The sequence below is a fragment of the Accipiter gentilis genome, chromosome 8, assembly GCF_929443795.1.
Source record: "Accipiter gentilis chromosome 8, bAccGen1.1, whole genome shotgun sequence".
Lineage (NCBI taxonomy): Eukaryota > Metazoa > Chordata > Aves > Accipitriformes > Accipitridae > Astur > Astur gentilis.
The window spans coordinates 7,807,623-7,835,087 of record NC_064887.1 but is presented as its reverse complement, the minus strand read 5'-3'; the positions used below and the strand labels follow the sequence as shown (position 1 = coordinate 7,835,087).

The following is a 27,465-nucleotide window of genomic DNA, read 5'->3' as shown; positions in this document are numbered from 1 at the left end:
GAAGAATCATATAAACTGGGTCAAACTAAAGTTCTCTTAAGCCCTGTATGTTGACAGCAGCCAGTAGAGGATGCTTACATATCTTCACAGAGAAATCTGAAGTATCTAAACATTGAGGCTCTTCAACCCTTCTGCAGGCAAAAATCCTTGGACAAGAGTAGCCCAAGTTTTCTCCGAAGCTGCCACAACTCCTAATGAAGCAAGTGACAGCTGGGATTAGTGTGCACTTTAGCTAACCTCCAGATTCAGGCAGCTTTTTTCTCTGAAAATTAACCCACTCCCAACGGACTACAACTGGAACGTGTTATATTGTTTGCATTACATTTACATGTTGCTTTACAGCTCACAGCACCCTTTTGAAAAAAATAGGCAAACAGTTCACGCTTATGTACTTAAACTTTATTTCTTCATAATTACAGGCTATTGTTAGAATTTTTAAACAAAAGGGAAGTCTATAAATAGAGGCTAATCCAACCTGAACAAGTTTTTTTTTAAAAAAAGAAAACCCAAACAGTTAAAACTTCATAAAGTAATGCCATTTAGCTCACAGCAGTGGTTTGTTGGTAGTCTGAATAAAAGTACTATAGTCAGAGTCAGTAACATGAAATGTAACATCAAATGACTCAAAACTTTAAATTCCGTAAAGGAAAGCAGGAATATATATATAATATATACATATAATTTTGTGTTGGTCCACTGAGTATACATTTTGAACAAAAGATAAGAAACTATGTAATCCAGTTAAGCATATGATTTGCAAGATTAGTGTACACTCATTACAAAGATGTATAGATAAGTTACAACTATTTAATACTTGCAAAATTTTAAGTTACTTTTTTGAGCAGGTATATAAATGCTCATTTCCCAGTGCAAAAGAAAAACCATCCCAGTCAGGTTACCCATTTTTCCTGAAAAATTGAAAACTACCCTCAAACTCATGAAACAGCAGCATTGATAGGTAATGGGAAGAGCTTAAATATACTGAAGCATGTCTGAGTTCTCCCCTTTCCCCCCCCAGTGCTGTGTGTTGAAACACTTCAATTTCCTCAACTGAAATACCACAGGTTAAAAGTGCAAGAAAAAATAAAATCTCTTGATGTTTATGCTGCTGCCATCCATTCTTCTTAGGGCAAAAGATTATTCTTTTTGGAATTTTTTTAATGAAACTAATTCTCCAGAATAGAGTTCTTTCACAATGAACAATAAGTTATTTTCATTAAGTTATTTTCATTAACATTTTATCAATCCTACTCTGACTCAGTGACCGTAAAGAAATCATTCAGTTTAAGGTGCAACTATCAGTTGGCATTCAATAAATTACATATACAGAAAACAACTGTGGTTTAAAAAAAAAAAAATAAAATCAGACTACCTGTTTTTTCTTTCTATTCTCAATCCTATTTCAAATTGAACTTAACTTGCCAGTTCAGCTGCATATTTCACAGGCAAAAGTGGCTCAAATAGCAGTGGGGTCTCGTAATTTGACAGTCATCTTGGCCAACAGCAAATGCACATGAATCTTCAACTTAATTGCTTTATAAAACAAAAGGTCTGTCTTAAAACCTATGACCATGCAAGAAAAGCATTAAAGGTTTCAGAAAGATGCGCTCTCACTTAGACACCATGAAGATTGTTATTTCAAATCCAAACATAGAATCTTCAATGAAGAGAAAAATCTATATGCATACCTGTAAAATAAAGCACTCCACAACTCTGGCATTACTAAAATCTCTTTAGAAGGATAAAAGGTTTCAGATGACTAACTGCTTGGTGGAAGACAGCCAGCCATGGCAGAATAATTGCTATGTTCACTTTATGCTCAGTTACCAACTGCTGACAGATTACAGTCAAACTACAATCTCACTATCTACATTTTGAACTGATTTGCTTAGCGCTGGGAAAAGTACTTTCTTCTCCTGAAAACTTGAGAAAAAATGAATGCTAAACTTAACAGTTATTCAAACAATAACCAAAAAGGGTTGAATTTAGGCAGAAACATTCACACCACTTTCAGAAATTTAAAACCTTTCATGGTTTCTTGTATATATGTATTTTCTGATTAACATTTAAATAGGTTAGGTATTCAGGAAAAGGGACAAAACGGTTGACATAAGACAAAATCTTATTCTAAACTTCATGCTTCTGATATTTCAGATTTACTGAGTGCAATAGCCAGTTCCAAGTCTTCTTGCTCTTGCTGTTTTAGTCTTGCCAATCTTTCTTTCTCTTCTCTCTCACTTTCTCTCTTAGCCCATTCAATCATGTCTTCCTCAGTAGAATACTGCATTTTTAAAAGACAAAATAAACCAAATTAATAATACAATGATAACTAATACTGTCCAAGTCTTTGGTTTAAGGGACAATTATGGTTTATCAAAATATTGTATATATTCTAGTCTTCAAATATTACTTGCTTTTTAATTTTAATACACTATTAAGATTAGCGTAGCCTAAGGTTTAACTATTAAGAACTGCATTGAAGCCATCCAATTGATATATTTTTATGACATATGCCATGTTTCAAAATTCAGTATTAATTTTCAAAAAAGTTACAGAACAGAAAGTGCTATAATTTAAATTCAAACTATTTTGGATAAAAACCAGCCTATATAAGAAAAATTTGGTATAAATCAGGAGAACATTTTACAAAATACAGCCCTATCCACACTGTGGGATATCCTGATTTACCCTACTTTCATTAGGGATGATTCTTCCAAGTGACAATGACTGTAAAAATTAGCTGTAGAATGACTGATTTTAATTGCACAGATGAAAAATACCTCTGCCAAGAAGCCGCAAAATAATACGGTAACCGTACAGTTAGAAGCCTAGTAGTAATATAGAGAAAGGCCAGTGTGATACAACAGGAAAAAAACCCCACAACAAAACCCAACAGATTCTTTCCATGTATATTGATGCAAACAGAATGTGAACTCAATTTCTGTGGTACAATGATTATAAATCAGAGACAGTTAAGAGTATTACCTTATGTAAAATACAAAAGATTATGCTAAAGTTTGTTTCTAGTCAGCATGCAGAAAAGCTAAGAGGTAGGTGAAGGCCATGTCTTCACAAATGTCCCAATGTTAAGTTTGAAACAATTATCTTAATATACTCCAGGTAGTTTCTGCTATGAGCTGCTTCTTTGGGAAATAATTGTAGAAAAGCTTGAGTTTTTTCCATAGCTCACTTAGTATTTTCAGTAATTCCAGCTGGAAAAGAATACTTTTTCCTTCATAAAGATAATGAACATTTTTCCTTTCTCTTCCACATTTCACATTCTCTCCTGCAAACTGGCTTCTCAGTCCCTTTAACTAATAACAGTGATCAATAACAGCATTTCAGAAATTATCATGCTACAAGACACATCAACCAGTGCAAGTCAATTTTGAGAGCCTGTCAATCCTCAGATAACTTCAATCAAGCACATAGTTTATTAGGCCTGAAAATAAAAAAGCACTATGATCAAGATACTGTAAATGCAAATTGCATTTAACAGGTATCAAGCTTGTAAGTGGGATGATGTCTTTCAAAACACCTATTTGCAAAAGCTCAAAGAAAAAAAAAAATACATAGGCATGCACAAACCTTTAGATTTGCTTCTACTGCTTGGACACCACGACTTCTATGAAATGGATTCTGGTTATAAAGAGACACTTACTACTTTTTACTTCATTGTATGTAAATCTGGAATTTACTAGCCATTCAAATTATATTACATTAACATACACCATTATGAGGCTGTTTATCAGTATTTCAGTACATCGAAATGATGACCAAACGGTTCAATGACAGCTAAATTAAAATCACACCTTTTGTTTTATTTTTAATTGGGTAGTTAACAGTGTGCTTGTTATAGATAGATAATTTAAATCTGCTGCATGCTTTGATAAAATGGATAATCCTTAGAACATAGATACTTAGAAAGTCCTATTTTCTAAAAGCTAGGATGCCTTCATGAAAAACCGCACAAAAGCAATGCAATTTAAACATTAACTACAACATTTTGCAGTATTTTGTTTTAGGACAGCCTCAGCTGTAAACTAAATGTAGATACTGTTCTAACTGGAAGTGATATCCCTTTTGTACATGGGATATGTTTTAATATTTTAAAATAGACTGAAGACTTCAGTGTGAACCATTCAAAGCTGTCATTATACTGAAACAAATGTAAAAAGTGTTTACTCACAGTACTGAAGTTTGCAAAATTGTTGGGGTCAGCCTCTTTACTGACGCTGGTGGGAGCAAATGGATCACAGAATAGATCTGCTTCTTGTTCTTTGGGAATGTCTGGGGTGGGGAAAGGCTGAAATGGATCGCTCGGTTTAAAGGAATCTGAAGAGTCTATTTGATTGATAGGTCTTTTCCCTTAGATTAAAATGAATTTAAAATGAATTTAAGATAGCAGGTAATAACATGCCAAAAATAGTAAAAAAAAAACAAATTCAAAAGCTACTTGGAATGCAACCTCTTCTAGTAAACTAGTGGAGTTGCAATGACTTCAGAGGAAGGGTTGCCAATTTAAAAAATGAGGGTATGGTCCATAGTTTCTTAAAGGGTAATCAGATAAAAAGGAACACATGTATGTTAATGATTCAAGAACATAGTTATGTACTAATTAACTGTTTGGGGAAGAGAATTTCTAACAGTTTTGAGCCCCTATTCTATCAGCACAGTATTTTTAATTCTGCTTACCAACTGTCTATGATCATTGCAGCAAGGCTATTTTATTATTTGTTTGGATCAAGTTAACACAATTTCATTCAGAGACCAGAAATATATTTGTAAGTCTTCAAAACATCATGTCCTCTCACTATGCTAACACCTGGAATTTCTGTAGCTTTCAAACTAACAGAATAAAGCAATATGATAACAAGCAATCACAGGCTTAACTATTTCGTTAATCCTTGCCTAAGTAGCAGCAGATATAACAGAATCAGGCACAAGCCCCCACCTATCTTTGTTCTTTTTTCAGGTTAACCCCTGTCAGCTTTCAACACCTTTGAGGACATTAACCCAAATACTTCCAAGAATAGTTGAGCTGAATTTCATCCCACCATTCTCTCCATATGTTACTGCTTACAGAAAATGTTTCGTGGCAGTTTCTTGAATTCAACTAGCGGGTTCTGCAAGTGGTTTGACAGTTAAAATGGTCATATTTTAAAACTTGCTTCTGTTGCCATGTTAGATTAAAACTCTAGAATCGAACCAAAGTGCTTATTATTTTGCATATCACTGTTCTAAGTTAGTCTAAAAATTCTTTCATAGACCAAAAAGGATTCTAATTTTGCAATAATTTAGAGAATAGCCCCTCGGGAATATATGATTTACTTAGACACTTTGCAGATAGCCTTGCCATGATAGCTCTCACTCACTGATGATGTTCTATTACTAGCAAACAATGCATGTCTATTTCTTGAACAATGTGGGAGAAGCGGCTTCAAATGCCATCTAGGGAATTATATTTCTACATGGGAAGGATAAGTACAAAAATATGAAGTATACAATCTCCAAATTTGCCCCAAAAATCATGAAATCAGGGTGCTTATCAATATCTAGAAAGGCAACAGATTTCAGAGGCAAGCAAACAGCCCTGCTGCACACTTTCCAGTAGCATGATGAATTAAAGAGAAAGATTTTGGGGCATTTATTTTAAAAAGCATTTCCTTGTTTTGAATCAGGCCCAAGGGGTAATTAAAACCAAATACACTTAAGTATCTCCAATTTTTATTTCTATTGGGAAAATAATTTATTGGGAATGGTTATCAAGATAGCCACAGTATCATTTTTAATATGTGCAAATCAAAACAGGCCACTTCTTTCTAGTCATATATTGATAAGGATGCTGTTGTTCCGCCACTAGAAGCTTGCATTCAGAAAGCGGATATGTACACCACATCATAGCCGCTCCCATACAACAAAGTCAGAAATCCTTTTTTTGTTTTAAATAAGGACCACCATAAGAGGAAACACTATCAAACATTCAAATTATCATCACTTGTCATATCAGCTGTTTTAATGTTATTTACAATGAAACTGATCACTTGCATGAACCAGATCTCACATCAACATTAGAAATTAAACTTTAGTATTAATACTCCTACATTTACTGTGTTCCCCTTCTTTTGAGGAAGAAGATGAATATGTGTTTAAGTTTCATGCTACAGTTTTCCAAAACATCTTAAGATTCATCCATATAGTGCAATGATGAAAAAATGATGCAATAGAGTTTTTTAAAGAAAATTAAACAAAGGACAGAAACTTAAAAAGGAATACTAGTAATATGTTTTCCAATCTATGCAAAAAAAAAATAAATTTGAGAATGAGGAGTCTGTTGTAACATGGGCTTGTCGCAACCACAAGGTGTTATCTTTGATAATCATGGCCTTTTCTGGAAAGCAGAGTGGTTTGTGTCGTGGAGTAGACCAGAGGACTTAGCTATCACTGAACAGAAAACAGCATAGGAAACCTGGGTTTATTACTATTACATTGGCTAGGTTTACTACTACAGACTTCTGGCAAGGCCACCTGGAAAAAGTTAATCTGAAAACCTGAGACAATCATTTAACCCTATTTAATTCATTTTGCATTAAAACCAGAGGTTTTGCAATGGATAAAACACACTGAACTCTCACTTTAAGCATAATTTAATGCAAGACTCACAATGTACCACATTAGTAACCATTTAATTTGCAGCCATGCTATGTTCTTGCAGATTCTTGTAATGACTCTGGTTTTTCCTGTTTTCTAAATCCTTTCTCTTTTCAAAAAACAAACAAAGATGCTAAACACCATGAAAAATATAACTCTGAGGAAACCATCTACAGATCAGGAACAGACTTGTTTCACATCCTGCTCATTCATTCTAAATTCAGACACTTCACAATCCCCTCATAATTTTTGTCCCACTGCCAACATTGAAAAAGCTAATTGTTAAAAACATCTCAGTATCAGCTCTTACCAGGTGGTGGTGGACAGGGCCTTGTGGGAGTTCCTGTTTTAGGGGGCAATGCAGGAGGAACGTCTTCAGTTTTAGCTGGTGGTTCCTCAAATAAGTTTTTAGTTATGATCACATTGTTGACAGAACCTGACGTGGAAGAGCTAAAGGGATCCTCATTGTTGGCCTTCAACAAAGAAAACAGCAACATACACATTTTCAGTGCAATTCTACTATACTTTCCCATCTTTTCAATACTGCAATATTTATTTAGAACTGCAAGTTTGGACTAAGACAAAAAGAAAATACTTTTGTTTGGTTATCCACATACTCCAGGAGACTGAAAATAAAGAAAAATCAGGAATGGTTAGTGTGTACAGCAATATCAAGTTGAGTGCAGTTAAACATGCAAAAGTAATAGGTTTGCTGTTAAACTCAGCAGATTTTTAAAAAAAAATAGTATCACTTCAAATATGAAGAAAATACTTATAAAGCCACAAAGATTACATTGCATTGTTCACAGTGGAATTGCAGGACAGTTTACTCTAAAGACCTCTTTTTCAAGGAAGTCAGCCGTTATAAATTCTCAGTATTGGCAAAACTGTAATGAAACTGTTGGTAGAGAGTAAGCTATGTCTTGTCACTGCAGAGTGTCATGCATTTTCTATGAGTAGCAGTAGCTTCATATTACCTTTGACAGCGTGCTAAAGTCAGCAAAGCCACTTCCAAAGGATTCATTTCCAAACAGAGAGGCAAAAGGGTCTGTAGCTAAATACACACAAATCAAGCAAATACAATGAGATTAAAAGTTAAAGATGAAAGAGACTGAAAAAAAAATTCCCACAACAAAAAAGCAACTGTTACATATTTTGCCGCACAGACTAATTGAAGTGAAATATTTTATGAGGTGGGCACTTTAATTTATTAAGTAGCTTTTACAAAAACTCTGAGTGTCAACTACCAATTAAGAATAGTAATTCTCCAGAACAGGGAGTAATTCAAAAGAAATACTGGTATTCTGGTTTCCTACATTAAAAAAAGTTAAATTCCACTGAAAGTACCAAAAAAATCATACTACTGGATGGTCTGCTGAGATACATGTATGTATCCACACAGAGGCATTTCTTGTGCGCATGGACCCATAAGTATACATACACAGATAAGTATGTATATGAACATGAACAAGAGCTCACTTCTGACTGCAGGCCCACTTGTGGAATAAAGTATCTAAACCTCGTATCATCTCAATCTAATTCAACAGTACCCTTTCATTTTTATGTGCCTCAGAACATGTAAAAACTTCTGTTCTACTGCAAAGCAAGTGCACTGTCTTTACTAATACTCTCTTCTGCATCTCTAGAAAATGGCATTGTTTTCCTACAATTAAACTGAACAGCTTTACAATACCAAATCACACACGGATTCATGTTTTGGATTACGACTTGTCAGTGCAACCTGGGAAAATAGGAGATTAGTCTTCCCTAAAACATCTTTAGCCCTCAGGTGACTGAGGGTCATAGCAAAACAAAAGGAACAAACTTGAACAGTAAAAATTCTTGATGAAGTAGTTATTCTATCCTACATCTCCTCTTGTGATACAAAGCTATCTTGTATGTTACTTAGAAAGTAATATGGAATCTCCAAAAACAACCCTAATGGGAAGCAGTACAAACCATTCAAATAGTCCAAGCATTTAGATCAGGATATTTTACCAGTTTTACGTAAGGTAGAGGAACATTTTTGCAGAACCACTCTTCAGTGTTATGCACTACAGATAATCAGACAGTTTTGTTTTATAAAAATACCCCCCCTGCAAACTTGCACCTTATGTCATACCTTATAGGAAAATTCAGAAAACACAGGAAATCCCTAAAACACTCCACTGCAAATTCAGTTAAAAGACTAGAAACAAAAGTAAGCAAAAGCAAATTAAAATAAACCCCAGGAAATCTGATGTGTATAATCTACTTTTACCTAGATCATTTGATGTAGTAACAGTTGTTCCACCAGGAGCAAAAGGGTCATTCTTCTTTGATATCTCTGTCTAAAATAAAAAAATTCATTTGGAGGGAAATTTGCTTTTCAGCTTAAAAGATTCCTCAATTCTATGAATACAGTCCCAATTTGTTTTAGTTCAGATGTTTTAGGATAAAATATTTTGGAAGTAGCTTTTATCAGCATCAGTAAACAAGTCTGTCAACAGAAACTCCTCCCTCAAAACAGCGATTAATACTTTCAAAGGAAGGAAAAAAGGGTACAATGTGCAACATACTTGGTAACCACTAACACAAAATTTAAGAATATCGACCACTCATTTTGGTTTCAGATTTCTACAGCCAGAGCCGTCTTCATGAACATATAACTACAAGATAGCAACACCTCAAAGGTGGTAAAGCATTTAGCATGAATGCATAACTTTAGTTCAGAAATACAGATTTCAAGACTCCACTGCTAATCCCACACCACAGCTCTGACCCCCCTCTCCCCTTTTTTTTTTTTCCTCTTCCGTACTTCTCTTATTATCAGACTGTAATATTACCAAGAATTACTTATATTAGAATATCAAGACTTGGAAAAGGACAGTGTGCTAAGTATTAAAGATTGTAGAAAACTAATTTTTAACGTTGGAGGTGTAGGCTGTGGTGTGTAATATGACCTTGAGATCTGCATAATATGCTCACCACATGGAAGGACACCACCACCATTAGGTGCAGTGATTTCTCACTATCTTGGCTGTTATGTGTTAGCCACAGGCACACTCTACAGCCACTTAACTTGCTTCCTAATCCTAATCCAGATGTATCTAATTTTTATATATGTATATGCATATTTTATACACACAGAAAATTGGAAGTGAGGCATGAACAGAAGCAGCACTGAGCAGGAAGGGAGATGGCAAAAGGATGGAGATGAACTTAAGACATGACGCATTTCAGCTTCTTGGATTGTTTGTCTATCGGCCCTAAATATTACCTCGTCTTCATCAAGTTCCATCCTACATCAGAGAAGGTTTCATGCCCAACTCTAGCTTACTATAGGCTCAAGACTGATCAGTAACTGCTCAGTTATAACATGAACAGGTGTAAGTTACACCAAAGTACACCTGAAAGAGGTACATTCAGTAAGAATCTTCACATTATGAGAGGGCTTCAATTACTCTTATTAAAAAAACACAACAAAACCCAAACAACATACACTTATAGAACAATTTTCAGAAAAGGAAACAACTTTTCAGAAGGAAAACCCCATAGCACAACAGATTTCAGATAAGATATAGAACATACTTATTGATCCTATAATCTTTACAGACAAAAATCAAGTGTCTCAACATAACTTGGTGAGATTAATCTTGGGTTTCTTTCAATGTTTACTAAGTTCCAGCAGCTACCAACAGAACTTAGTTCATTATTCTCAAATGTTCTTATCTGTGGAGCAACGAAGCTCCACACTGAAACATTTTTAAAATGTTTTTATTTTTACTTCTATTTAATCTGTAACTATTTCTAGAAAGTAGGACACAAAAGGACAAGACAGAGCCATCGGGTAAGAGGTAACCTTTTATCTATACAATTTCTGAGTATCAGCTTTTCAAGACATGTCCAAATGTACAAAATAGGTTATTTTGTCCATATATAGAAGGAAGTAAAAGGTATGCTACCAAACTTACTGTGTTATTATTACTGTTGTCTGCAGTGCTAAATGGATCAGTGCCAGCAGTCACAAAAGGATCAGTAGAGGATTGTTTGAAAAAACAGTCAGATGCAAAAGGATCTGAGCCTTTGAAGGGATCACCACCAAAGGGATCTAAAAAGTAAACATCTCATTAACATTTCTGCTAGCTTTACTTAGCTTGATATCTTAAAAACTAAAGATTATATTGCTTTTTTCATAATTCAAGAAGGTGACACATTTAAGACCAAGGATCTCTTAAGTATGAAATTAATCTGTGAATAATTTGTATTCTGTGATTCAAAACATTAGACAAGCCAACATTTTCTACACATCATGAAAACTTTGGTGCCAGTGATTCAGTTCCAGAATTATCTGAGCATATAGGCTTTTTAACCAAGCTCCCTAAAAATGAAGCATTTTACAAAACCTAATGTTTCTCAGAACTCTCCTACCCTTTTCTCCTTTGCTCCCCACACACAATTGATGTTTTCTTATTTGGCACTTGGTGCTCAATGCTATTTTGCTATAGCCTTCCTACAGGCCATTTTGCTTTTTTGTCACCAGTAACTCCATTCATTGCAAATAATGCTATGACATTGCCTATAGAGCCAGTCTAAATAGAGGCTTCCCACCTTTTCCAATATTTAGTTCTAAAGAAAGTTGCTAAGTTAAAAGCCTTTAAAAGAGTACAGTCCTACTTCTTTGCATACAAAATGGGCAGCAAGAGTTTGGGGCATTCTGTTCACCACCTTCACATACTTAAATCCCAACTAAGGATACATCCAACAGCCAGAGAGAAGTTCACTGGCAATGGGCTTCTCCGAAAAGCTTTAACACAAGTGGACAGCTGCTACTGCCATACATCTATCTATCCTATGGTGACTTTTTGGGTCATTTCTACCTTTTTTGCACTGAAAGTGGTGACACTTTTCCCCACATACTCTTCTAGTAGGAATAATTTAGAAAAACAAACACATTAGAAGTTACAAAGTTACTTACCAATTTTCCCAAAAGGGTCATCTTTGAAGGGATCACCTGTTTAAAAAAAAAAAAAAAAAAAGAGAGAGAGAGAAAAGTTACTTGTCATGAAGCATGTACTCACCTGAAGTCTTTTGCGCACAAACTCATTTCTACAGCTAGAATTTAAACAACTCTCACTCAGAGAAATAGTTTCACTATTTTCAGTGGAACTACAAGAGCTAGCATCGCATGAAACAAATATTCATTAAGTAGCTCATTGCCATCATGAAATACACACAAAAGCAGCCATCTCAAAGATGCATTTCTGTTGGCTATTGTCCATAAACACCAACATTATGCAGTATTTACCACCATAGTAATCCAGGCTAACCACTGATAGACGCTTAGTCCCAATTTTGATTAATTCTCACAGGTGCCATGGATGGTAGCTCCTAAGCAAGTGTTCATTTCTGCACTGGATGCATGGTCCCAATTGCATCAGTCCTACTCCCTCATCTACATGTGACAGACGTACATATACTGTCTCTTATCTGTAGGTATCTACCCCTGAAGATTCTGAGTGCACAAAGCCCAAAAGGTTGACTACTAACAGCCATACCTTTCTCCTCTGAAAGAAAGGCCTTGTCATGTGCTGCAAATGTAGGACCACTTCACTATAAACAAAAAGTCAAGCAATATCGACACAGAAACATTCAAGCTGTTTTAAATTAGTTTAATTTATTAATTGAAAGTATTAAATCTGCACTGACATTCTTTTTAAGAAGCCAATTGGTCTGAAACAAATACAGCTTATCTTCCTTTCAAAGCAATACAAGCTAAATAGATCAGACCATGTTGATTCTGAAAGCATGTAAAATCATATTCATGTAGCTGAAAACATCTGCTTCAGCAGTTAATCTAAATTAACTCCACTTCTCCAAGTGGCTCCATATAGACAGATCACTTCTTCCAACATAAAAGAAAAAAAATAAAAGCAGAGCAACAGCATTCATAAGTGGCAAGTTCTTAAAAATAAAAGCATAGCACTTCCACAAGACGAACAGATGGTGCAGTTCCACATTACCTTTTTCTGAGTGCCAAGCTCACCATAAGTAGGCCACAGCCATTCATTCTCAACAACCCACACTCTCCCCACACCACAGCTCCCTGAACCCTCAGATGATCTGTTTGTGGATCTGTGCTGCAAATTAGATTAGCAAGACCACATGTATCACAAGTATGCCCACACCTTTAAGACCAAAATGCAACCAGGGGTGCAGGGAGGAGGGAAGTAAGAGAAGTACTCAGGAAGAGCAGTGAGGGAAAGGTGTGCTTTTCACAGCTAATTAGAAAGTCCAGATGAAGGAAGGAGAAACATGCTGGAGCTCTCATTTCTATCATATCTATTTTTGTAATGCTATTGGTTCCACACTGCTGTCACTCAAGCATCTTCACATTTATTCTATAAAGAGCAGTTCCAAGGTGAAGATTAGTCTGAGATGTGTTCATACAAGACCTGTTTCTGCAAATCCACACTTAGAGAGATAAGTTTACTTACTGCCAACAAAAGGGTCAGACTGGAAGAACTCTAAGCTGGCTTCAGAAACTAGATCAGGCAATGGATGAGATTCAGCATCAAATGGATCTTCCTGGGCAATGCAAAAGAAGTAGAGAAAGGTATTAAATTTTTAAGACATGCAGGACAGAAAACACTTATGTCATCTTGTGTTACCATTTAGTAGCTTCTTAAAGCTGAAGAGAGACAGCTAGAATTCTACATAATTCATCAATGGAGAGCCAAAATATTTCTCAAAACAACCTGCCTGCTATATGAGATGACATGTTTTCATGACATTGCACTCTAAAAAAAGAGTAAGAAATGACAATTTAATTTCTCTCTTGTTCTATAAATTACATGATGCAAGCCTGAAACAGTTTAACCAGGATTTTTTTAATTTACTTTTTCCTCCCCCAAATCTGAACAAACTCACTTTTTTGGTAATAGTTGCAGCTGGGGTCTCTTTCTCTTCTTCCACAACAGAGGCTGTTGTTTCAGGACTATTCCTTATCTATAGAATGATAAAAGCAATTCACCATAAATAAGTAGATAGAAGACTACACAACATAATTTTAAGTATTAAATAGCTAAAAGAATATACTAAAGGATACTTCAAAAGGTTCATACTTATTATAGAACATACTGAAGTGTTCCATACACCCTGCGAAAGTTTTAAAAAAGAACAAAAAAATCAAAAATCTACTGGGATATTTAAAGCAAGACAGTAGCTTTAGATTTTCTGTACTATTCCTTATTCCATTCTTGTTGCACCAACTGCAGACAGCTGCTCTCCTTTAATGTTAATTCTACTATTTAAATTTATGATATTTTGCTTTGGAAACAAATACAGAAAAAAATTTTTGCCACTTTCCAGCCAGGCTAAAATAGCCTCCTTTTCTCCTTATCAATTTTCAGATTGCAGGAACATAATCTCTTAGAATAACATCCTGAAATTTTATTTGTGCAAGTGTTTAAAAATATAATCAATCTTGATACATTCTTAACTTATTCCAACTTCACAGCTGCACTGCATCATGATCAAGCAGACAAAACACTACTCACTGGAGACACACTGTTTATTCGTTCATCTTCTGCTATACTTTCCCTTTCAGCATTCTCATTAAGGTTAGCAGTTTCACTGCTGCTGTTGCTAAGACTAGAATGATCCGCAGTTCCATTAACAAGCGTATTATGTGACTGAGAGTGCCAACTAAATTGGTTATTTTCCAATTCTTTCAGTTCAAGAAGTTTTGTCTGCACCTGTAAACAGAAATAAATGTATATGCATCAGTATGACAGCACAGAGAAGGTAATATATGACCACGCCCTCTTAAATATAAGATAGAAGATATATGCCTGAAATTCTTATTTTCAAAAGCAAATATAATAAAACCCATGTTCTTTCAATCAAAGGGTGAAATTTGAGAGACAAGCACAAATCTGATCTAGAAGAAACGCACTGTGGTTGAAAGACAGACCTGAGAACCCTCTCTGCCAAGGAAGCAGACTGCATCACTTGCAACATCGAGACTTGTTGGTTTGTTTCTATTCAAAGTCCTAAGAACAGTTGCAAAGCCTTCAGGGTTTTTTTTGTTTGTTTAGTTTTGTTTGGGTGAGGGTTTTTTTGGATGTTGGTGTTTTGGGTTTTTGGTGTGTTTTTTTTTTAATTATGTATTTGTAATTGCCTTAAACTCTAAATTAAAAAGGCCGCTTTATCAGAATTCTCATCTTCCAAGAAGGAAAATTACAAATTCATTATCTTCTCCCACATGACTTTTGAAGTCTACAAAATCCACAGTGTATCTTCCTAAGCAGACAGTTACATTCACATTATTATTTCAGCAATATGCTTAATGCAGTGCCTCACAGCAAACATTTACAACCAGCCTTCCACTTATGAAGGAATTACTGGATTTGGCATATTATGCAGAAGAATGAACATAGTTCAGATATTTAGGTGCCTAAATCCCACTGACTTCTGCTAGGTCATTCACCTAAGAGTTTTCATTGCCTTGCACATGTCACAAGCCAGGTGGCAGCAAAGACAACACCAGGTGTCTTTAAAACACACGGACCTCAGACCAACCAGTAGATAATCTTGCCTAAAGCACCACAGCACCTATTGTTCATTATTTGCGAGCTAAGGGCAATAAAATCGGGAGTACTCATATAAAACCTATAAAAAAATAAAAGGTTTGTAGTACAGTCAAGCACAACCACTTATATTATCAGCCTCAAATCTGTTCACTGCAAGTACCTCTTGCTAGTATATTAATATTGAAATAGCATAACCTTCTCTCTACCTGTGATAAAATGATGGAAAATCCATTTGTTTACTTCTCCGTTTCTAAACCTCAAAGCCAAATTTAAGAATTATTAATATGTTATAAGGCTTTTCAACAGAAGAAAGTGTTCTTGCATGAACACTAGCAGTGAAGTCTTAAAAAAATTAAAAAAAAAAAAACACTTAGAAAAATCATTAACGAGTTACAGACATGAATTGTGTGAAATGACCAACCCAAAAGCCAGCCATTTCTAGGGTTCAAAATTAATCGGAAGGCTTTTAATTTTGTTTTTAACTTGATAACGATGTGACTTTAGCTAATATATTAGACAGCTGGCATGTCAGAGAAGGAGAATGATGAGGAAAAGGTGTGCAATCGAATGCATCACTGAAGTAATAATAAATCACTGATTATAGATAGGAGCTAAAAGTGTTCCTTTAACATAACAGCAGACACTTCAAAGCACAGTGCTTGAAAACCAGTGCAGCCCTCTCTCCACTTCTCAGTATCTAGTCTCAATCCATTCTATTCTCACATTCACCTTACCTTCCCTCTTCAACAATGCACTAAGTAAATGTTATTAGTAATTTTATACTGACTTCACATCAATTAAAGAAGAGTGAGAGCATGCCTCAGGCCATGGCTGAAGAAGAAAGCTTAAGTAACTACTGGACATAGAGAATTTAAACATGCATTATCCATTTTTCATTTATTACATTAAGACAAATTATTTACGAAGTGTAATAAATTAATCCTTTTTATTAACAAAACTTGGAGAGAAATCATGAAATATCTTGAGTGACTTGAGTCTGCCTGTAAGAATCCTAACAACTACTAGCACAGAACACGTGTAAGCAACTAAAGACATGAGCAAAAAAAGAAAACAATGCCTTCCCTTTAAGAAAAAACACACTAAAAGTTGTCAGGGAAAAAATAAATTTTGGGGGGGGGGCAGGGGAGTCTTTCACACTGCCTTACTGAATTGATTTCCTGTTGTGAATCCTGCAGATGTTGCTGAAGAGGTCCCAGCTGTGCTTTCCCAGACTCTATGCAATGCTCAAGCTCTGCAGTTTCTTGCTGCAGGCGACTCAGCTCCTCTTGAGCTTTGGTCAGTTCATCTTCATACACCGAAATCTTTGATTCCTGGCTTGTTATTTCAGCCTTCAGCATGGCAATCTAAAGCATGAACAATATTTCAAAGCCAAATAAAAAAACCCAAACACTTCCAAACACAATCCAATACTATTATTTATGACCAGAAAAATTAAAAACCTCATAGCTATTGCAGAGATTATAGATCATACATGAATGAAAGGTTAATTCCCGATTGGTCTCAATAAGATCATAGTATTCTAGCTGTTCACCTGACCAACACAGATATTTCTAATACTGAAAATACCATTTTAGACCTTAAAGAAATAGTATAGCAGTATATTAGAAAAAATCCACATAGCCATAAGATGATTTTTTTAACCACTAAGAAATCAGTCCCAGTAATTAGTGCTTCTAATTACACTTACATTGCATTATAATTTTGCATTATTTCTTTGCACTTAACCTTATTTGTGTGCAAGTATATCTCAGCATATTTGTTGACACACTGATATTAAATTAGGAGGTCACTGAAGTGAGTGACATGTATCCTACTGTTTGTTGGTCACAAAGTCTTGACACTCGGGCCGTTTATTCATTAAAGTTTTTTCTCCTGCCCCAGCAACTGTAACACTGCAAGGCCGAGTTCTTCAAAATGAGGCAGTTACTTTTTCAAGGGCCTTAGCCATTAGACCTTACCAAATGGGCCTCCTCTGCACACTTCTGCCTGATATCATTAAGTTGCTCTTCCAATTTGGCCTTCTGCTCATCAAGATCATTGAGGATTTCCTGCGCTTCCTGTTTCTGAGCTTGCAGCTTTTGGAGATTACTGCTCTCCCGCTTTACTTCATCTTGTAGATCCTGTAATAAAACAGATTAGCTTTGCATTTGTTCCCTCTCTCCTCCTAACCACTAAATTCCACAGCATAAACTGCAGTACCAACTCAGATTTCAAAGTATCAACAAATTATCTTTCAAAAGCTAGCATTTATAATGTCATTATAAAAGCTAGCATTTATGTCAGACAAGCAAGTATTCTCAAATTCTAATTCTAAGACAAAAATAATCAGGTTATTTGCTTTTTCCTTTCTTTAGTAAAAAGAATCTCACTGAAATATTGATGATTGTGCATCAACACAGAGATTCACTGTTTTACTCACAGAGAGGTTAGGATTTAATTTTGAATTTAGAAGTCGTCTTTATTCAGGCTGCTACATTGTCTCTCTCCTATGTTTTTGCAATATGTTTTACTGAATTCCTTAATAACAGAAATTCTTTATTCTGCTCCTTCCCCCTTCAAAAAACACATAGTCAAAAATAGGAACTTGTTTCAGCAACATGGTAAAGGCCCAAACCGGTGCATTATTAACCCAAATGCACTCCCTTCCAGAGTGTCCCTGCCTCTGATTCTGCAAAAATCAGCTGAAAACTTATTTTCTATGTGACAGTACTGGTAAGAAATGCACATTCACTACACAACAATATGGCATCTTTTAATTTATGAAACAGCAGCAAGTATGTATCTTGTGTTCTAAGTACATTAAGTAGCATCATATGATAATTAGTTCATTTCTGAACAACAGGAATGGTTATACTTCAACAAACTGCAGAGATAGCATTGAAAAAAAGGTCAAGTAAAGAATTCAGGAAGAAGAAAGAACGTCAAAGTCAAAAGGAAGAGAAAATACAGGGAGATCAAAAGGATTAATACAAAAGGAAAAGTATTAGATGAAAAGAGAAGATTGCAGCCTTTCTGAGACAATATGGTAATTGAAGGAAGAATCATGAACAACAGTAAAAAACCAAACAGAGATAAAAGAAAATGAAGGAGGATAAGAAAACAAGCTGACATGAATTTCTGATTAGATCATACATTTGTGTGCTGCTCTAAACTAAGATCCTGTTGTCCTTTTTTACAGGTGTTTTGTTTGGGGGTTTTTTTTGGTGAGGGAGATAGTCTATCCATGTGTGCTAACACCTCCACATAATCAGGACAAAAAAGCCAGATAGAAATAGAAAGGCATATGGTGTAGCAGTCAGATGCTAGGGAAATAGGTAAGCTCAAGACAACTGGAAGACTACCTAAAGAAACATCATAGATGCTTCCATGAAACAAACAAACAAACAAACCCAAACAAAAAAAAACCCCAAACAAAAAAAAACACAAAACCACCACACAACCCCCCCCAAATCAAATTTGAAGTTCGCTAAAGAGTAAATGACTGATGTACAGCAGTCAGACTAGATGAATTACTGGTTATTTCTAATCCATGAAAGACAAACCAGCACACACATGCAAAGCTCTTACAGCAGCTACTGACTTGGATAATTTGGACACTCTTGATCCATTCATTTTTTACATTGCTTTGAAAAGCAAGTATCAGCTGACACTCAACACAGGCAACAGGGGAAAAAAGTAACAGCTTAAAGAGATTTCAGTCTCCTTTCTCCGAAGAAAGCAAAAATTCACATACACACAGGCTAAATATAGATCACCTCCACTCTTGCTACTGTTCCTTGAATCCCAATGTCTGTCCTAGACACCACAGTAGAGAAGCACTGAAGAGACTTGACTAAGCCTGATGGCTCCCCGAAGGAGGAAAAAAACCCCAACCAAAACCCAAACATGTTCACATAACCACTCCAGAATTAAAGGTCAGAGTAGATACAATACACAGAACTGTGGATAATACTCAAAGACACATCTTCATTAAGTAAACCAGGCTCCAATTAAGCTTTGACTTCAAAGACCACCCTCAGCAGAGGAGCAGCATCTTAATTTTCAAGCACTGAATGAGATGCTATATGAAAACCATTAACCTATTTGAGCTGGTACAAACTAGTGTTTTTATGGTAATAGTAATCCTTGTATTAGATTTACGATCATTATAACTCTCCATGCTAATGTAGTGTAGGACAAGGGAAGTCTAGAGTTCTGGATTTCCACAGATAGACAATGGATTTAATAGCTTGCCAGTCTGTACTTCAAACAATTCACGTGCTAAGAACTATTAAGCCTGAAAAAGCACAGAGAAGTTAAAGTTCACTGACTTTCTAATGGCTTTGGTGCCCCACAACAAACAAAGAATAGAGAAAAATCCATGTGAGTGGGATACTTGAGCATAAATCTGTTTAAGAACACTCTGGCCAACAAGATCAAAAGGCTAGAAGAGAAGGCCAGAAACATTCTGGACTACTTAGAAGGCCACAGTCCTTAAAAATACCTTTCACTTTCCTCCCCGCCCCCCTCTTCCCTGAAGTAGGGTCTCACATGCAGTTACATTTTTTCCCCCCAACTCATGTAAACCTATATTACGCTTTGTTCAGGAGTTACATGCATTTGTTCTCAAAATTTCTTTACAAAGTTTCAGTATCCCATTGAAAAGTAAAACATAGACCTTTTAACTATACATCAATAAAATTCTAGGGAACATGTAATTGTTGGGAAAGCCAGGAGAATTGCCACTTATTTCAGAGTCTTAGGAGGCAGACTGAGAAACCCATGCCCATACATGTAAAGTGTTAGACAGCAGATGAGAGTCTTGTGAATGTGTCCCAAAGCCCACTGCTTGAGGCAGTGCCTAGCTGCTGAAGCAAAGACTGCTCCAATATCTGTGTCTAGAAGAGCAGGCTGGTGATGAGAGAGCAAGGGCATACCCAGGTAAAGGGATTTTCAGATGCCACTTGGTATGTGGTCAAGAACTAATATTTTAGTTACACATTAACTCTCTAAAACAAAGTTCTCTACTGCCAAGAGGAATATTTCATATCCGAGTTTATTACTCCCATATTTATAGGAAAATGCTAATCCAATCACAGAATAAGTTAAATTGCCTTAGAAGTTTCTTATTTTTGTTATTCTGCCTATAACTAAGAAAAAACACCCCTTAATCTTTGCTACCAAAGAGCTGATAATTTAATAAACACATTAAAACCATCAGTATGCTATGTTTTCCTTCCAACTCTTATTCTGTCTTTGCTTTTTAGTATCTATTTACATAATATATAAATTACTTTATAAAAGAAAAAACTATTGTTCTTCCCCTCCTCCCATAGAAATCATTTCTATCCATCACAGACCATGGCTATATTTGAGATTATAATTTGTGTCCATGGAATTAATTCTGGTATCAGAAACCCAGGAGCGTGATGCCATGAAACTAGCTGGATCCAAGGTGGCAGATTAGAACACACTGTTTCTGTGCACCATCTTTAGAAATGTCATCATTAGAATAAAACCAGAAGAAAAAAGCATGATGTAAAGATATTCTTAGTCTGTCACCACTATTCTCTGAAGTTCTAGAAAGTTTCCTGAAACATGCAGGTCCTCCAACATTCAGAAGCAAGAAAGGGACCAGAGATAAAGGGCCACCAGCTTAAATAAATGCTGCAGCCATTTCCCATTTGATTCTGATGGTTTCTCATTTTTCTGACAAGCCAGTTCCTTCTCTGCAGACTGACAGAACTCTGTAACTCTGTATTTAACAAAGGACAAATAGCTTGTGTGATCACTAAGCAGTTAAAGACCCGAGACAGTTGCTTCCAACATTACTGCTCTAGAGACAATGACTTAATTGATTCTGTGATGCTGCTGACTATCAAAGACTAAAAACATGCAGATTACACTAATACTGTAACATTAAAGGTAAGGTTTTATTTAGCTTTATATACCTTTTGTGCAAAGGGACCACCAAACTCAACCTTCACATGAACACACACAGATTCCAGAACACACTAACAAAATCACCCTATGTGCAAAATCAGGAATACCCATAAGAATTTTTAACAGTGTGAAAAGGCAATCTGCAGAGTGGGGAGGGGAATGACCGCTGCATGCATGTACGGAGTCACAGACATGGGCAACTTCCGTATGCATTTCTGCAGCTGCTGAATCTAGCTGCCATCGTGACTAACAGGCCAGCATCTGATTATCTTCTGAAAGGTCAGACTATTAATTATCATCCAGGCTTTAAGGATATTAAATAGCTAAGCACAAAATTCACAATGATTGTAACACATTGGCTCTTTTTCTGCCCAGCAAAAAGTAAAATGCAGGAATCTTGCATTATTTGTTCTTAAATCAAATAAAGGTTATTTACAATAATAAAGATTCCTAAAATAAATGTAGAAATGAATGTAAGAGATCAGATATCACACTGAAGTTTTTTCTTAAAGCAGCAACTCCAGCTGCTTTTGCAGCTTAAAATTTAATTGAAATATTGCTTTGCAGCATTTAATTCAGACCTTGGCTAGACTGCTAGCACCCTAAGCACTGATGCTGACTGTATGAATTTTAATCCCTGTAAAACACTTGTAAAATTTAAATTTTCCAATATTCTGGAAATTCCATGTCATCCTTTTAAATAAAAATTATTTTTAAAATCCACTTATGTTAGGCAAAATTAACTTGAGGCAATATTCTTCCCAAGCTGGTAATTACTGCGACTCTTAAGAAGCAGCCCCATATACAAGCCCTTTTAATTCAGCCACTTAAGTTTATTATTTGCAGTGCTACAGTGTCTTCTCTAGTTTTAATTATACATCAGATAGCCTTGCTAAAAACCAAAACAAAACAAAAAAGAAAAAACAAAAAGAAACCTATTCTTTTGTAATATTTTTCATTTAAAACTCCATGCAGGCTACATATCCTAGGAGCTGGCACATTTATATAAATACACACACCTACACCAACCCACATTCGTATAGAAAATACACTTCAGAGTACATTCTTTTTCCTAGCCACCAATTTTTTTCTTTTTACTGAATGAGTGATGTGATCTAAAGACTCAGTAATCCCACTGCCGTTAAAACACCACATGGTGCAATATCAGGTGACTGAAAAATAATTTTGTGTCTTATTTACCTGGACCTCACTTGTCCTCTGCTTGATGGTATCTTCTTTCTCCTTCAGATCTTGCTCTACATTATTCTTTTCCCTAGAAGACCAGCAAACAATGCAAGAATACTTAAGAACATCAGCTACAGCAGGTACAGTTATCCAGCCCCCTAAGCCTGTATCTCTCTTTAAATACATAGTGAAACATTAAACACAGAAGATGTGAGGGATTTCTGCTTTCCAAATTATTTACAAGACAGAAGCCCACAAAAGTGTTCTGCATAAAAAAAAACCCTGTCTTTTCACCCAACTGCACTTCACTGATAAGAATGGCTTAAAAATGGAAGGGGGCGGGAGGGAGAAATCAATGAAATACTGTCTCCAGTGATCTCACTGTTGCTATGGAGCACTTGTCTAATGAAAACTGCTGGGAAAAGTGGGAGGGATTGCATCAGATTCCATCTATTAACCCCTGCAACCACAGTCATTCCTATGCTAACAGCAGCTAGAAAACATTTGCAGCAGGCCAACCTAGCTGATTAATGGACTCTGCCTATTAGATTTTAGATATATCTGTTGGCAGGCTTGGTCAGAAGAAGAAGAAAGGTTAGCTTGCTGTAATCACTATCTGCTCAGAGACTCCATATGTCATTATTTGCTGTGTCATATCAAGTCTGTCTCTACAGACATTTATTCAAGTTTAAAAGTGACTACTAATGACAGGGGAATTATCATCAATAAATTCTTGGCAGTCAGACATAACAACAGCTTTAAGAAAGGGAAAAAAAACCCCAACATACAATTTTAAAACAGTAACACTTCTGAGTTGTTCTAAGTGGTTATCTCTAGACAGTATATGGAATCTTTTCTCCTTTCACAGATACAGAAAAGCATTAAGCTTTACAGTTTTAACACTTTGTTCTGTATACAGATATTTACTTTCGTAAAAATTTCGTCAACAAATTAGCACACACGTTAAAAGTTAGAATTTGAACAATGATAAACCTAACATTTCTAAGCGAAATACCATAATGAAAAGCTATCATATTACTAGTACATCTTGAAGTTAAGGTAGCTTCATATTTGATTACCAATCTGCTGCTATTAAATCTAAACCTATTAATTTTAATCTTTATTCTTATCTAATACAGAAGAAAGCATTTCTGTCTCCAAAGTAAAGCAGGTCTACTCTAAGTCCTCTTAAGCTGAGGAATTCTTGTTTACTGCTAAACCGCATACAATGGAAAACAGAAAAAATCCAGATATCGCAGATGCTAAATGAACATTTCCTCTGAAAAATAATTACTATAGACTATGTTCTGCTATTATTTATCTCAGTATCTGATTAAAGAGCAACTTGCCGATTGTGCCCAAAGGGAAAGTTTAAATGGCAGGAAAAGGAAATATGTGGAAAGAGGGACTTTGAAGAACAAGGCTACTTATTTTGTAAAGTGTGAACCTTCAAGGTACGTAAAATTCCTCACTCACCATTCATCAGAAAAAAGTGTCATAGAAATTCTAAGCAAATCTTTACCATTTCCATCAAAGCTATAGCACACTCTTCTAGCTCAAGAAACTAGTATTTGTAGCACAGTTGCACTTAGATACTTAAACCATTACAAGACAGGGTTGAAACAAGTTCTGTTGATTTTGCCTTCCGTAACTTTCCATGAACAAAGGGTCTCAATCTCAATAAAGCACTTCCATGGATCTAAATACATGTCAGGCTGAAAAATACCTTCAAGCCCTCAGACACCCATCAAGCACAGCAAACATTAAGGCATATTATTCCTGATTGAAGATAAAAGAGAATAGATGACTAGGTAAACAAATACTTGTTATTTTTCCTGCTCGGGTATGAAAACTGAGCAGGAAATAGAAATGCAAGCAGGTATTTATGCTTTAATATACAGCCTTTCCACATTATTGTCACTCATATGCCTAAGAGACTGTCTGAGATGAAGATCACTTCCTTTTTATTTCAACAGAAGCCTGGTACCTAAACCTTGCAATCTGGACTATGCTAAGCAAGCAACAGGATACAATACCCACCCACAGGCAGCTTACACTGGCCAAATCACAACACAAACAATGAATTGGAAAAAATCAAGTGAAAGAAGTATTGTCAGGCAGAACAAGAAAAGCTTAGGCAGCAGTCTCAGGCAAAGGAAAACAAGCTGAGTGTATATAGTCTACACAACACATCCCCTTCTCCCTTCCCAGTAATGCATCTTTGTTTCAAAAAAGAGACAACACAGACCTACTTAATTCACTAATCCTTCTGAATGCTTCCATTTCTTTTACAAACTATCTGGTATGCCCCTGTAGGAATGCTCAGCAACTGAAAGAACCAAAAACAAGTAACAAAATTGATTTATTGGATATGACAGATTTCCTGGATCATAAAGTCCCTTACCACATCAACACTTGGGGAAAAAAAAAAAAACCAAAAAACCACCAACAAAAAAACCAAAAAGAACTGTGGTCTTGCCAATAAAGGACACTTGTAACCAATTCAAGTCAATTTATGAAAGCAATATTATTTCCCTATGTATTTTAATAGTAGTCAGGTCAGGAGAACCTCATATCAAAGAAACTAAAAGCAATTATTAAAAAAACCCTAAACCTAATAAATAGGTGGTTTCTCCAGTGCAGATACTTCATGATTTACAACCAAATAACATTAGTAAATGCCTAAGTTTTATACTAATTTGTGAATGAGTAATTTATAAATGGGAGCCAGCACACTGCAAATATTTGTTATAGCTGACAACCACGGAGTCCCCATGTCAGTAAATGCAGTCAAGCCAAACATGAAACAACACTAGGCAGGCTTCTTGATGGCCAACACTTAGAACCACCTTAGTTACAAAAGCAAAAAAATCATAGTGCTTTGCCATAATAACTGACAGATGACTACTCACAGAGTTGGTAGCGTTATCTGCACTCACAGCTGCCCAACATTTCTTATTTTCACATACATTTGTAATTTTCGGAATTCCTAGTGTAGTAGTACTTCAGTTTAGCAACGCTAGAAAAAATGCCTAGAGATTGCCTTGTTTCTTCTCCCCTTTGTTCCCTGCAACCTCTTCAGCTGCAACAGCTCAGTTACTTCCAAACCAGAGGTTAGAAGAAATAATCTAGGCTACAGTAAAATTGTTACCATTGCTTTGCTAGGAAGCTATAGATCTCTGCAAAGGCTTGATGTGAGTGTACGGCAGGGAGATGTTGCCCTGTTTTTCTGGGGATGTTTTGCTGTTTCCTTACTTTTGAGAGACCAACTTACCAGCTTTATGGTCCTTTTTAACCTGATTTATGTTCAAGACAATATAACTGCTGCTGTCCAACATATGTGAAGAATGGCACCTCTGGTGGGATACACTAAATTAAGCTCAACTACTTAACACACTTGAGGAGGAATGTAGCATTGGTAAAGCTTGAAGAAATTCCACTAATTCGTGGGCCATAGCTAGCTTTGAATGCACAAAAGCAAAGCAGGGTTTGCTGGGGAAGAAAAAGGTTTTATGGCTCAAAAAAGAATATTAAGAACATCTGGTCTAGCCTCCCACAATGCTGATCAAAAAAGCTTCAAATAGATTTCTAAAAATATAGTGCAACTGAAACAGAACTTAGAGGCAGCAGTGCTGGCAGGCTCAAAATGGTGCAGATTCCACAATGTCCCTAGGCAAATCATTCCCCCACCAGAGGGGAATTATCCTCGGTAATAAGTGCTCTGCATTTTATTCTTCATCTGATCCTCAACTTCCACCTTCCTGACATTGTTTTTGTTGAATTAGATTAAAAAGCTATTGGCTACCAGAAATCTTTCCCACACAGACTGTAGAGCCACAAACACATCAGCTCTGTATTCTTTGCTCAGTCTCAAAAAGCTATGTTTACCACACATTGTCATTCTTTTGGGCATTTCCTCTGCTGCCTTTTTTTTTTTTTTTTTTTTTGAGTGCACTTCAAAAATAGATTCAGTTTCTATTACTGGGTCTCAGATATGCAGCTCTGGTGGATACTTCTCAATGGAATCATGGACTAGAATTATGACATATTGAGTTCTACAGCTGAACAATATATCTTGTTTAATAATGAACAAAAATAAGTTCAAATTACATTTTTATATAACTATCAAGACTGAAAGTGTAATTCACTAGTTATTACAAAAAATGTGGATTTGCCAAAGATGAAAAAGTTTCCTACATTTACCACAAAGATTAAACTGTTGCCTCGCATTGCCACCTGTGCTTAGGGAAGGTGCAGAAAAGTACCAAAATAACACTTCTACAGTGGCTAAAGGATTTCTAAGTAATAAAAAAATTCATTTTCTTGAAAAAAAATAAAAATGAAGAAATTTTACTTGAGCCACAACTCACTTTATGACATTAAGTTTGCTAGTAATTCTCATTGAAATCACATAAACCTCTTACTATTATACTTCTGTTTGACAATACAGGCTTAAGCCTCTGATTGTTAATCCAGTTCTGTTCTCAACCTCTAAATCATATCAAAGTAAATTTCCCCTTCCTAAAAATAAATACATACTAATAGTTGCCCCTACCACATCTTCAACAATCTAATATCTTTCAAATGTGTCTTAAATAATCCCCCAAGTATATTTGCCACTGCAGAAATGGAAGCAACGCCTTTCTGAAGGCTATGGTTCCTTCATACTTCACAGTAAGAAAAGAAGACACAAACAAGACTGGCTTGCATGTTAGGCTGCAAGCCCACCTACTGAAAACCAACTTCATCTAAAAATTAATGCTAGAGAACAATTTATTTCCCTCTAAAATGCTAACAGCAAATATACATAGCTGTAAATCATATTTCAGGTTAATAAAATGTAAGAGTCCAAAATTGGAATTAATACAACCTAAAGAACAACCAAGGAAGGCAGAGCAGGGAGAAGCGAGGAAGCAGTGGGAGTAATAAGAGGGAGAATAAGCAGCTGAAGTGAAAAAACATTTATGTATTTAGGAAACAGACTGTGCTTTGACACATCGCCAAATTAAATCATTCCTGCAAGTGACATGAATAAGACAGATTTCATCATGACAAAGCAGCCTCACTTATAAAATACTAGAATTAACTGTTCTTCATAGAATTTTTGGTAGAT

At 35.8% G+C, this 27,465-nt stretch overlaps 1 protein-coding gene across 2 annotated transcripts in view; it reads right to left on the bottom strand.

Moving 5' to 3' along the window:
* Positions 1 to 377: 377 nt before the first annotated feature.
* EPS15 (epidermal growth factor receptor pathway substrate 15) overlaps positions 378 to 27,465 on the bottom strand; it is a 51,928-nt gene continuing 24,840 nt past the window's right edge. Inside the window, exons 1-13 of one of the 2 annotated variants that reach the window (XM_049809352.1) lie at positions 22,368 to 22,663; positions 17,204 to 17,365; positions 16,391 to 16,588; positions 14,190 to 14,387; positions 13,561 to 13,638; positions 13,128 to 13,218; positions 11,609 to 11,644; positions 10,605 to 10,741; positions 8,912 to 8,981; positions 7,629 to 7,705; positions 6,962 to 7,124; positions 4,190 to 4,368; positions 378 to 2,281 (exon numbers count right to left, since the gene is read on the bottom strand). In XM_049809352.1, the coding sequence (XP_049665309.1) occupies positions 2,135 to 2,281; positions 4,190 to 4,368; positions 6,962 to 7,124; positions 7,629 to 7,705; positions 8,912 to 8,981; positions 10,605 to 10,741; positions 11,609 to 11,644; positions 13,128 to 13,218; positions 13,561 to 13,638; positions 14,190 to 14,387; positions 16,391 to 16,588; positions 17,204 to 17,365; positions 22,368 to 22,538 (1,707 nt within the window). In that variant the 5' untranslated portion in view covers positions 22,539 to 22,663 and the 3' untranslated portion in view covers positions 378 to 2,134. Of the gene's footprint in view, positions 2,282 to 4,189; positions 4,369 to 6,961; positions 7,125 to 7,628; positions 7,706 to 8,911; positions 8,982 to 10,604; positions 10,742 to 11,608; positions 11,645 to 13,127; positions 13,219 to 13,560; positions 13,639 to 14,189; positions 14,388 to 16,390; positions 16,589 to 17,203; positions 17,366 to 22,367; positions 22,664 to 27,465 lie in introns of those variants that run through there. The other variant, XM_049809351.1, reaches the window with a different exon arrangement.